Source organism: Trichomycterus rosablanca, chromosome 4 (assembly GCF_030014385.1).
Source record: "Trichomycterus rosablanca isolate fTriRos1 chromosome 4, fTriRos1.hap1, whole genome shotgun sequence".
NCBI classification, from domain to species: Eukaryota; Metazoa; Chordata; class Actinopteri; order Siluriformes; family Trichomycteridae; genus Trichomycterus; species Trichomycterus rosablanca.
In genome coordinates this window covers 27,008,887-27,022,588 of record NC_085991.1, presented here as the reverse complement: position 1 = coordinate 27,022,588, position 13,702 = coordinate 27,008,887, and the positions used below count along the sequence as shown (strand labels likewise).

Genomic DNA, 13,702 nt, shown 5'->3' with positions numbered 1-13,702 from the left:
GTTGCAGGCCTGAAATGCAGGAATTGATGTTTATTAATAAATAAAATGAAGCTGAGCTGATAAAACATGAAATATCTCGGGTTCATCTTGTCTGCAAGGAAGTAAATCTATGTTTTTATTATTTGCATTTTCCATTCTGTCCCAACTTTTTCTGATTTGGGGTTGGATATAAAGCAAAGATGATCGATGTTCTTTATACAAAAAACAATCAAACTTCACATCTTAGTCAGTCACAGAAAATATTGAAATTATTACTGGATGACAAGGTCCGTGCAAACAAGTGAGTTTCCCTCTTAGACTGTAAACTGTATGCAAACATTTAACTAGCTGGTCTAATAGCTGTCTGCTAATGTTACCTCTATGTTAATGTTTAGTATTTTGACATTGTTGACTAATTTTAACTTTAATGATGAGCATATACAAACCCCATTTCCAGACATTGTGACATTTTGTAAAATACAATAAAAACAAGAATCTGTCATTTGCTAACATGTATTTTGTTTATATAAACAAATTCATAATTTGATTTACAAAACATTCAAAAAAGTTAGCACAGCAGCAACGTAAAATTGTTTTGAAACCGTCCATAATAAGCAGGTAAATTGGTAAGAGTTGAGGGTTTCACAGTGGTGTAAAAAGGTGGAACTTTTGCAAATAAAGACGAGTCATGGATCACCGCTTTGTGCCAAACCTTAAAATAATTAAAAGTCAAAAAGTCATTTGTGTGAAGGCATATAATGCCATTTAAATGAGACATTTGCTGAAATGTCTCACTTTCGTCAGGGCATTGTCTTTTACAGGAAAGTCCATGAGTATTTCAGCAACACAATGCCACACCTCATTCTGTATGCACTACAACAGTGTGGTTTGACTGGCCTGCCTGCAATCCAGATCTGTTTTCTATTATAAATGTGTGGTGCATCATGAAGAGGAGAATTGAAAACAGTGACTATGGACTTGAGCAGCTGCAGTCTTTTACCAAGCAAAATTGGCAAAAAGTTTCACTTGCAAAACACTCTCAACAATTAGTTTCCTTTGTTACCAAACTATTAAAAGTGCAATTAATAGAAAAGTTAAAATCGCACATCTGGCCCAAATCAACTTTTTTAAAGTGTGTTGTGGGCATTAAATTCTAAATGTGTTGGTATAAACAAAATACAATGGAGTCTGTTAGTGAAAACATCAAAAATCTTGTCAGATCAGACTTTAAACCCTACCTCTAGGCCGGCACATTGGCGTAGTGGGTAGCACTTTGCCTCACAGCAGAAAGGGCCTTGGCTAGACTCCAGTCTGTGTGTAATACATGTTCTCCCTGTGTCAGCGTGGGTTTCCTTTGTGAGCTCCGGTTTTCTCCCACAGTCCAAAGACATGCAGTCAGGTTAATTGGAGATTCAAAATTGCTCTGAGTGTGAGTGTGTGAACGTGTGTGTCCGAGTGTCTTGATATTTCCTACTATTCGCTCAATAAATCATCCAATGACCCACCGTGACCCTGACCAGGAAAAGTTTTGGTGAAACAGATGATGTATGAACCCTACTTCTATATACCAAAAATATATTTTTTATAAAATTGATTTAATGGTTTGAATTGACTAGTTAGATGTTCTACAAGATCTGCAGTTATCACCTTGATATTTGTTGTTTGGCGGCATGGTGGCTCGGTGGGTAGCACTGTCGCCTCACAGCAAGAAAGTCCTGGGTTCGATCCCCAGATGGGGTGGTCCAGGGTGGTCTGGGTCCTTTCTGTGTGGAGTTTGGATGTTCTCCCCATGTCTGCGTGAGTTTCCTCCTGGAGATCCAGTTTCCTCCCACAGTCCAAAAACATGCCAATGAGGTGAATTGGAGATGCAAAATTGTCCATGACTGTGTTTGACATAAAACTTGTGAACTGATAAATCTTGTGTAACTACTTGTCCTGTCATGAATGTAACCAAAGCATGTAAAACATGACGTTAAAATCCTAATAAATAAATAAAATATTTGTTGTGTAATGTATACAGATTCTACATAGATCTAATATGAGTTCTTGTGTGTGTAACAGGATGTTCTGGTGGAGCAGCTGGAAGTTTGTGTGGACGGTCTGTGGAAAGCTGAGCGCTTTGAGCTTATCACACATATTGCTAGACTGATCATTCCAGTCTATGAGAAGCGGCATGAATTTGAGGTAAGTTGCTACAACAGTATTAGTTTCACATTTGAACTCTGAAGGTCAGATTGAACTATGCATACATGTATGCAAGCTGGTCAGAGACTGATATACATTATAATTAAAGAAATTCATGCAGATTTTTTTTATTGTGCTTAGTTGGTCTTTAACTCAAGTAATTTTATATGTGTTTTTATTATTTTGTATAAAACAAGTGTACCATATCAACAGCCCAGCAATGTCATGCATGTGACTAAATATTCAAGTTTAGGAACACTGTGCACTGACCTCAGCTATAACAACGCCACTAACTATTTTACTAAATACAACACAATACGTGAGAAGTGCATGTACAAGATTTTGTATGTGCTCAAGTTTCTCACGCCTTTACCCAAACATTGCAAAATAAATCCCCCTGTGGCCATTACAAAAGACAACTTGTGCAAAATCTTGCACACAAAATGACACAACAACAAGCCCTCAAATGCTAACTGTCAGATCAGAGTGCCACAGACTGGCATCATACAGTTAAACTTAAAGGTTCACATACAGTAAGGGCAGACTTTTAATGATTTATGTTTGTCATGTGCTGTCATAAAATATGCTGGGTTAGACATATACATACAGCAAGGATGGTTATCATTAGAGATGCATGAGTACCGATACTGGTATCGGGTATTTGCCCGATACCGCGCTCATTAACTTGTACTCGTACTCACAAACGAGGCTCCGATACTAAACATCCGATACCGTGTGCCTAGTGCACGTTGCTGCATTATGCCTAGTTCACACTACACGATTTTTGCCCTGTTTTTCGCTCGGCGACTGGTCGGCGCTAGATTTGCCGGCTCGGGAGCAACTCGGGTTCGCTATCCAACAACTCGATCCGACCAGCTCACCGAGCGCCCGGCGACTGGATCGAGTTTTCTAGCATGTCAGATATCTGATCTGAGATGTGCGACTGGGAATGAGTGACATGTCGAACAGCCAATGAGAACACAGGATACGGTGTGAGGGGAAACGCAGGAGAGGAGTGTAAACAGGTGGGACAGGGGGATAATATAGTTTATATCAGAATACACCGGCACACACACGTTTTACAGTATTTCTGACCTGATCGTTCTCTACAAAACATAACAACATTGCAAAAATATTTATTAACCTCTAACTCATTAACTCCATTAACTCATTAACTCCATCATTCTAAATAGGTATTGGTATCTGTATCGGTATCGGCAAGTACAAAAATACATGTACTTGTACTTGTACTCGGTTGGGAAAAAATGGTGATGATGCATCCCTAGTTATCATTCTGGTCATTTAAAACTTGATCATTTTATTTAACTTAAAATGACCTCCTGATATCTTGTTAGTGATTATGAATGACTAATGACATTCTGTGCCCATATTAAAAAAAACTGCAGTAGCAATCAGAAATATTAAAAAATTTAAATTTAAATGTATAATTAAATCTTTCTGCTGAGCTAGATTTAGCTTTAAATTAAGTATTTTGTCAGTTGAATGATGCAGCAAGTAAACAAACAAAATGAAAGAAAATGATGTAGTATTTTAGAGTACCAGGATATTTTAATACTGCCATGTCCCAATTATTCAACCCCTACATAATACTGATGATTGTAAAACCTACTACTAGTGTGTATGATTTGAAGTTGGGTTACAACATAATGGTTATAAACCAAAACAGCTTGAACTGCTTCAGCTGTGATGGGTTATATAAACACCACCCAGAGATTCAAGTGTTTTAGGTGAGTTTTAACCATGGTGAGAACTAAGGAGCTGTCAGAAAGCTGATGGCCAATGGGTCTAATAAAATGACCAAGACCTTTCCTAGAAAGACCATTGGGAGTATTGTTTAGAAGTTACAAACTTATGGCGCAGCTGTAAACCTGCCCAGCTGTGGAAACCAGCAGAGGTCTTCAAGAGAGCAATCTAAGGACAAATAAAAAACTGATGAAGGCTGGGACAAATGTGTCAGTGGGATGAGTTTACTGCTCAACAACCAATATATCAACAAAACGTAGTTTGGGAGACCAGAGAAGCTCGTCTGCGATTCCAGTTGGTGATAGATCGTGCAGAGTGAAACCCCCTATCGCTGATCAGTCGTGTAGTGTGAAATATACACCGACTTGAAAGACTCCTGATTACAAGAGATCCAGTTGTATTGTGTGAACTGTACAGCGACCTGACGACTTGTAAAGTCATGTAGTGTGAACTCGGCATAAGTCATATGGATCAGCGCTTTGTCTGGCACAAGAAATCAGTCATTACCATTAAAATATACACATACAAAGAAGAGTAAGTAAGATGAGTGCATCTTATGTATAGCATAAAACATTTTCCTAATCCTGCTATATAATAATACACATTAAGCAGAAGAAAGCTGCTGTGTCCACCCACTATGAAATGCACTAAATAGCGTGCTTCATTAGTTCACTTCCAATAGTGTGGTTACGTTTTTGAGAACACTGTATCATAAATACAGTGCTGTGTGAAGCACAGTGCTCCAACTTGCCAGCTGAAGCAGCCTCTGTGCAGCCTGATGCCACAAGTTATCTGTACCTCTGTCTATTATCTTTCCAAAACACTACCAGATGATTAACTGGACCACCCTGTATCTGAGAGAATTGCTGTAGTTATGAATAATGGTCCAAATTTGATTTAGCTATGTACTATTGCAAACCTAGGATTTTGGATCATAGTAAGTGATGATCGTATTTGGTAGACATAATACAATGCAATGATGAAATGCAAAGATAATGGTTACAAAGCTCTGTGAAATAACAAGCCAGGTTTTTTTTAAACTAAATTCCTGTAATAATTTCTTTTCTTTGTGGCATATTATTTACTTAATGCCTTAGGTGTGTCTTAGGGCATGTTTTAGGGTGTAAACTTTGTAAGTAATGTAATTAAACGATCCACTAGAGTTGTCATTGTCATCAGTTGTCAGACAACAATAGATTTTAATTGGTAGTATTAGTAATGCACACACGTCTGGAAGGTAGAGACTAGCTGATGTACATTTTAAAATCAAGTTCACATAGACTTGCAAGAAATTTGTATGCAATGGCAGTTTTGTGATTTCATTGATCACAAATGAAACCTGCTGCCATCAGTTGGGAAGATTTCACACAATGAGTAGCAGCATGCTGATGCTGAATGAGCTTCCTTTATTACCATAGCAATATATTGACATAGTACTAATAAATTACCTCACTTGACATTAAAAAAACTTATTACAAGCTTAATTTTAAGAATGTGACCTAGTCTAACCAGTCTACTTTTTTCACTTTGGCTATATTTCAATTGTCAGTTAAAAATAGACATGCCATCACACATTCACACAATCACATTCTGTTGTTTTGCACTTCCTCACAAGTCCCTCTGTATGTTTAACCAGTACTGCCTCTTAACGTGTTTATAGAAACCAGTCATAAACAAGGTCTGGGCCTCCATATATGGATGCTTTCCACTGTGTCCTTAAAATTATTTGGTGGGTTTAATTTACCAGGATTTGTGTCCTCTCATTTTACTCAGTGCATTATAATAGACTCTGGCGGGTGTGTTCATAAAACATTTAGTTTAGCATGGTGCCTTTTAACTTTGTAATAAAAAGACAAGCATGAAGTCAAAGTCAAGTCTCTAATGAAGAGACCTTCTTTAGACTTGTAACAGGGAGACAGCCATTCATAAGCTGGCCGGCCATTGGGGGCATGAAGGTGCAGTAGCATGTTAATCTGTCAATCTCACAGTTGACCATAATCTGTGCTTTGTATCCCTCTGCCCTGCCTAGTTTTGCTGGCAAATGGGGCACAGAGGCTCAGTTGCATGTGATCTGTGAATCTTTTTTGACTGACAGAAACACAGTGCTCCAACTTGCCAGCTGAAGCAGCCTCTGTGCAGCCTGATGCCACAAGTTATCTGTATGTCTGTCTGAATTTTGGGTTATAGTAAGTGATGATCGTATTTGGTAGACATAATACAATGCAATGATGAAAGATAATGGTTACAAAGCTCTGTGAAATAACAAGCCAGGTTTTTTTAAACTAAATTCCTGTAATAATTTCTTTGCCTCGTTTGGCCGGCAGGGTGGGGCACAGAGGCTCAGTTGCATGTGATCTGTGAATCTTTCTTGACTGACAGTCACCTGCACCTCATGAGTGTTAAGTGGCTTCAGATGGATGGCTTCCTATATGTATCACTGCAGCTCTGTCTTCTTTGCTAGCTCCTTTGCTCACCCTAGTGTTGTGGCATATTGGGCCTTATGAGGGAACTCCCCAAGGAGAAGGGACTGCCCCGGAGGTTGCGTGACTTCCCTTTTCCAGAGCTGGATACACTTGGTGTGGAGCTGGTTTGTTGTGGAAGGCCAGAGTAGCCAGTTGTATCAGCACTATCCCTTTTTTGTCCAACTTCTCTGTTGCAGGTTGCAGATGTTTTCATGTCTTTATTTTGATACTGTGTTTTTATTAATGTGGCCTTATTCATTTGCAATTACCCCCCCCCTTTCTTATTAGTAATTTTTTTAGTCACAGTATTGTTCTATCTTGATAAGATATCTGCAACTTGGTTCTGTTTTCATTCTTGCAGGTGTGTGGGGGTCCGTGTGGGGGTCCGTGTGACTCCTTGTAGCAAGACATCCTTTACTCCCCCTTCCTTTACAAGACCCCTAGATTAACATTCGGAATAGAATTGTCTAATTCATATAGTGACTGTAAGCTTTGTGACTGCGGCATTAAAAATATGCCCTTGATTTGTTGCTGGTCTTTTACTTGTATACTAGCACATCTTCACAAACCCTTTCTTTTCCTTCATGTAGAAGCTGAGACGGTTGTATGACACTCTACAGAGAGCATATTCAAAGATCTTAGAAGTAATGCAGACTGGTCGGCGGCTGCTGGGAACCTACTTCAGGGTGGCTTTCTATGGACAGGTTGGTCAAATTCACATGTGCATATGTGTGCCAACTTTAAAGGTTAGCTTAATTATATGAATGCTGTCAATGTCATTGCTTTTGTGCTCACGTGTGAGAAAAATAAACACTGTTTGTTATTTTTGCATGCACTCATGTCTGGTATGTAGTATGTCTGGTTAATGTTTCATTATTATTTGGCCTGCTGTTTATTATTTACAACCTCAGTTTCAAATTGGGCCTGTAGGATAAATATAAATAAAAACAGAAAGCAATAATTTGTGAAAAAATTGATTCGATTCGATTCTGTACAAATCCACTATATGGCCAAAAGTATTTGGACACCAGACCATGAGCTTGTTTGACCTCCCAATTCAAAAACACATGTTAATAAAATAAAGCGAGTGACTTTGGCCTAAACTACAAAATCTTCTGTTTAAAAGATCAACAATAATGTAGTCATTTTTCTTACAGAGCTAGGCTTTTTACATCAGGTAAATATAATCAGAAATGTTTGTTTGACCATCAGGGCTTCTTCGAGGAAGAAGATGGAAAAGAATACATTTACAAAGAACCAAAGCTCACGGGCCTGTCGGAAATTTCTCATCGGTTGCTCAGCCTCTACGGCGACAAGTTTGGAGCTGAGAATGTCAAGATCATTCAAGACTCTAACAAGGTACCTTGAGAACACCAGAGCAGGAACTTGTGGCTTGGTCATGTTATTGCACAACACAACAACAACCCATTTTATTTTGAGCTAAACTGGTTTGCAGGGGGCTGCTAGAGTACGTGCTGCACAAAAATGGGTTTAATCATGGTAATTTTTTTCAGTGACTGTGTGGGTTATCTCTGGTCCTCAAAAATACACTGATCAGCCATAACATTAAAACCACCTCCTTGTTTCTACACTCACTGTCCATTTTATCAGCTTCACTTACCATATAGAAGCATTTTGTAGTTCTACAATAACTGACTGTAGTCCATCTGTTTCTCTGCATGCTTTGTTAGCCCCCTTTCATGCTGTTCGTCAATGGTAAGGACCCCCACAGGACCACCACAGAGTAGGTATTATTTGGGTGGTGGGTCATTCTCAGCACTGCAGTGACACTGACATGTGGTGGTGTGTTAGTGTGTGTTAGTGTGTGTTGTGCTGGTATGAGAAGATGACCAACTCAAACAGCAGCAATAGATGAGTGATCGTCTCTGACTTTACATCTACAAGGTGAACCAACTAGGTAGGAGTGTCTAATAGAGTGGACAGTGAGTGGACACGGTATTTAAAAACTCCAGCAGCGCTGCTGTGTCTGATCCACTCATACCAGCACAACACACACTAACACACCACCACCATGTCAGTGTCACTGCAGTGCTGAGAATGATCCACCATCTAAATAATACCTGCTCTGTGGTGGTCCTGTGGGGGTCCTGACCTTTGAACAACAGGGTGAAAGCAGGTTAAAAGTGTATGTAGAGAAACAGATGGACTACAGTCAATAATTGTAGAACTACAAAGTGCTTCTATATGGTAAGTGGAGCTGATAAAATGGACAGTGAGAAACAAGGAGGTGGTTTTAATGTTATGGTTGATCGGTGTAGAGTACCACGACAGTGTTACCATGACAACAAGCATCACTCTAGGGGCAGTTTAGCCTAGTGGTTAAGGTACTGGACTAGTAAGCAGAAGGTCGCTGGTTCAAACCCCACCACTGCCAGGTTGCCACTGTTGGGCCCTTGAGCAAGGCCCTTAACCCTCAATTGCTCAGACTGTATACTGTAAGTCGCTTTGGATAAAAGCGTCTGCTGAAAATGTAAATGTAGTCCATTTAGACTAAGAAAAGCAGCAGTAAGTTACCCCAGATGTTACTGGTGTGTTTGCTTTAAAATTTTGGAAGGCTCAGGAAAATGTATTTTACATTAAGTAATTAAAGAAGAGGCAAGAGCAGAGAGTATTTGTTCAATTTGCTCTAATACTTGTCTAAACGTTATTCTCGTTATTCAATGCTTTATAACCGCCCATCTTGCCTTTGTTTGGTCGACTTCTGCAGACCAGTTTTTTACTTCCACACATGTAAGACTAGTCTATTTTGATTAAGTTGTATACATGAACGTATTCTATTACGCTTAAGCTGTTAGTTAATTTATTAATGGATCATTAGGCTACATGTAAATGTTGCTATTTATGTGTATATTTAAACATACTTTAAAAAATAGCAGAAAATCTGAATCAGAAAATCTATTCACTTTACCTTTATGCATTCATGTTTTTTTACGCAACAGGTAAACCCAAAAGATCTGGACCCAAAGTTTGCCTACATTCAGGTCACATTTGTCAAGCCTTACTTTGATGAGAAAGAGCTGGTTGAGAGAACGACAGACTTTGAGAAGTGTCACAACATTAACCGATTTGTTTTTGAAACACCATACACACTCATGGGAAAAAAACACGGTGGGGTTGAAGAACAGTGTAAAAGAAGAACAGTTCTCACAAGTGAGTACCTCTTATTATGTACTGTGCTGGCAGAGAAAGAGGATGTAAAAGAAATGCAGGGTTGTGTTTGTGAAGGGGTTTTCACCTTTACATTGTTTTTGCATTTACGTATTTTGCATTTAAAGTAACAAGTAGTTACATTAAATAATTGTAAATTATTAGTACCTAGTAAAATTGGCACCAACACGCCCAATATCATGACACTGGCTTTTGAACTTTGCTTTGGTTACCATCAAGATTGTCCTTTTTCTCTTGGACTTGAAAAATATGGTTGTGAGACCACAGCACATTTCCATTTAGATCCGAAAAAGAAGATGGCTTTTTGGCATGTTAAAGACAAATTGCTTTTGCTTTAGAGAATAAAATCTAAACTTGAGTTTGTAGATGCAGCAATAAATTGGGATTACTGCCAAGGTGTTTTTAAACTGCTCCCAACACCATGTGTTCAAGAGAGGCTTTATTGTCAGTTCAGCAATATAAGTACACACTGAAACAAAACAACATTGAACAGAGAGTGCAAGTTCAGAGTCCAGGGAACAAGACTGTTGGTTGTGTGTGTGGTTGTCTGTGGTCATGTGCATGTGCATGTGCAAGTGCGTGTATGAGTGAGTGTATGTGCATGTAAGTTTGAGTGTATGTTCGTATGAGTGTGTATATACAGTGTATCACAAAAGTGAGTACACCCCTCACATGAAACTTGGATATAACTTAGAGTAGTCAGTGTACAACTTGTATAGCAGTGTAGATTTACTGTCTTCTGAAAATAACTCAACACACAGCCATTAATGTCTAAATGGCTGGCAACATAAGTGAGTACACCCCACAGTGAACATGTCCAAATTGTGCCCAAAGTGTCAATATTTTGTGTGACCACCATTATTATCCAGCACTGCCTTAACCCTCCTGGGTATGGAATTCACCAGAGCTGCACAGGTCGCTACTGGAATCCTCTTCCACTCCTCCATGATGACATCACGGAGCTGGTGGATGTTAGACACCTTGAACTCCTCCACCTTTCACTTGAGGATGCGCCACAGGTGCTCAATTGGGTTTAGTCCATCACCTTTACCTTCAGCTTCCTCAGCAAGGCAGTTGTCATCTTGGAGGTTGTGTTTGGGGTCGTTATCCTGTTGGAAAACTGCCATGAGGCCCAGTTCGAAGGGAGGGGATCATGCTCTGTTTCAGAATGTCACAGTACATGTTGGAATTCATGTTTCCCTCAATGAACTGCAGCTCCCCAGTGCCAGCAACACTCATGCAGCCCAAGACCATGATGCTACCACCACCATGCTTGACTGTAGGCAAGATACAGTTGTCTTGGTACTTCTCACCAGGGCGCCGCCACACATGCTGGACACCATCTGAGCCAAACAAGTTTATCTTGGTCTCGTCAGACCACAGGGCATTCCAGTAATCCATGTTCTTGGACTGCTTGTCTTCAGCAAACTGTTTGCTGGCTTTCTTGTGCGTCAGCTTCCTTCTGGGATGACGACCATGCAGGCCGAGTTGATGCAGTGTGCGGCGTATGGTCTGAGCACTGACAGGCTGACCTCCCACGTCTTCAACCTCTGCAGCAATGCTGGCAGCACTCATGTGTCTATTTTTTAAAGCCAACCTCTGGATATGACGCCGAACACGTGGACTCAACTTCTTTGGTCGACCCTGGCGAAGCCTGTTCCGAGTGGAACCTGTCCTGGAAAACCGCTGTATGACCTTGGCCACCATGCTGTAGCTCAGTTTCAGGGTGTTAGCAATCTTCTTATAGCCCAGGCCATCTTTGTGGAGAGCAACAATTCTATTTCTCACATCCTCAGAGAGTTCTTTGCCATGAGGTGCCATGTTGAATATCCAGTATGAGAGAATTGTACCCAAAACACCAAATTTAACAGCCCTGCTCCCCATTTACACCTGGGACCTTGACACATGACACCAGGGAGGGACAACGACACATTTGGGCACAATTTGGACATGTTCACTGTGGGGTGTACTCACTTATGTTGCAGCTATTTAGACATTAATGGCTGTGTGTTGAGTTATTTTCAGAAGACAGTAAATCTACACTGCTATACAAGCTGTACACTGACTACTCTAAGTTATATCCAAGTTTCATGTCTATAGTGTTGTCCCATGAAAAGATATAATGAAATATTTGCAGAAATGTGAGGGGTGTACTCACTTTTGTGATACACTGTATATGTGAGTAATTATGTTTCACAGTGTAGCTATGTGTGCAATTAAGTATGTGAGTGTGTGTGTTAGTTTGTGTGTGTGTGTGAGCATGTGTATATATGGGTGTGTTTGTATGAGTAAGCATAATGTGGTTGTATTCATTACAGAAGCATGTCACTATTCAATGCAGTGTTGTCTAAAGAATTAAAACTCAAAAGGCATTGAACATTTCTCTGGGTTCTTTGGATTTATAATATCATGTACTGTAGATGGTGGAATTGCTTGCAATCATGTTGAGAAAGGGTGTTCCTAAACTGTTGGACAATTTGTTCATGCAGAAAAACACAATGAGCTCTAATTATAGGTCTCAGTAGGTAAAAGTAACAATAAACAGGTTCTAGCACGTAACAATGTACAGTGTAACAGGTTTTTAATCATCAGATCATATACTCTTTATAATGTGAGGCAAGGGTGGAGATTAAATTGGGACTAAGTTTGGCTATTTTTGTCACATGCAGAGAAATAAGCCAGAATGTATTTTATGTTTGAGTTGTTCTAGTTGTTCATCTCTGCAGAAAAAGTACAAATGTGAGCGTAAACATTGCCTTTTTGTTAATCCAGTTATAGCTGAGTGGAGATGTATAGCATTAAAATATCAACAGGTGTGCAGCATGTTTAATAATAGATGGAGAAACCAGACTAATGGCATGTGTTTTGTCAGTGAATGCCTGCAGTCTGTTTGATTTTAGTACCATTTGATAAATGGTGCAAGGCTTAAAAATCTAAATAAATTCTAAATGTTTTTAATACTTTTTTTTAATTATACATGTGAGTGTGTTACGTGTCTAAATATTCTACTAATCATATGCAAATGTGTCCCCAGCTGCAAATACATTTCCATATGTGAAAAAGCGTATAGAGGTGGTGGGAGAGAAGCACCTGGAGCTGAAACCCATTGATGTAGCCATAGACGAGATGAGAGAGCGCAGCACCGAGCTCAACAAGCTTTGCTCCAATCAGGAGGTGGACATGATCCAGCTGCAGCTCAAACTCCAGGGCTGCGTCAGTGTGCAGGTTCTGAAACCCTTTTCAATGTCATTTAGAAATAGACTATTTGAAATGTATTCATTGTTAATTTGTTTAGCCTTGTAGAATCAAGAGCCTGTAAAAAGTAACACTACTGTAAAACTCTGAGGGAACAGAGCTTGTTTTCTTAGTGTCTCAGGTTCTCCATAGACATTTTAGAAAATCCTTAAAGAACCAAATTAATCAGTTAGAAGATTATTTATCATCTGGGTGTGAGGAGATGGCATTCCCTGCCGGTTATGCAGTGGTGGCCAAGTTTGAGCACCTACAACTTTATGCAGTTAAAGGTGGGCATAAAAGCACCCTCCTCCAAAAGCATTGGTCTATTTTTTATAAGTAAAGAGTAATTTAAGTTTATTTAAATTTTAAGTGTATTTAGTGTATTTATACAACGACCAGGCATTTTGACCACTGACAGGTAAAGTGAATAACACTGATTATCTCTTCATCACGGCACCTGTTAGTGGGTGGGATATATTAGGCAGCAAGTGAACTTTTTATCCTCAAAGTTGATGTGTTAGAAGCAGGAAAATGGGCAAGCGTGAGCACTTTGGGAAGAAGGCAAGCCCCAACTTACAGGAGTTAAAGGATCTGCTGCTAACATCTTGGCACCAGATAGCACAGCACACCTTCAGGGGTCTAGTGGAGTCCATGCCTCGATGGGTCAGGGCTGTTTTGGCAGTAAAAGGGGGACCAACACAATATTATGAAGGTGGCAGTGGTGTATAGTAACGAAGTAATAATACTTCGTTACAGTACTTAAGTAGTTTTTTGGAGTATCTGTACTTTGCTGGAGTATAAAAATTTTCGGCAACTTTTACTTTCACTTTACTACATTTACTAAAGAAATTGTGTACTTTTACTCCGATACATTTCACGTATGTAAA

The 13,702-nt window shown here is 39.5% G+C and overlaps 1 protein-coding gene across 1 annotated transcript in view; it reads left to right on the top strand.

Annotated features, from left to right (window-relative positions):
* dock11 (dedicator of cytokinesis 11) overlaps window positions 1–13,702 on the top strand; it is a 120,138-nt gene that overhangs the window by 85,610 nt on the left and 20,826 nt on the right. The window contains exons 47-51 of the mRNA XM_062994093.1: window positions 2,041–2,163; window positions 6,980–7,093; window positions 7,602–7,748; window positions 9,350–9,560; window positions 12,613–12,803. Coding sequence (XP_062850163.1) covers window positions 2,041–2,163; window positions 6,980–7,093; window positions 7,602–7,748; window positions 9,350–9,560; window positions 12,613–12,803 — 786 coding nt within the window. The remainder of the gene's footprint in view (window positions 1–2,040; window positions 2,164–6,979; window positions 7,094–7,601; window positions 7,749–9,349; window positions 9,561–12,612; window positions 12,804–13,702) is intronic.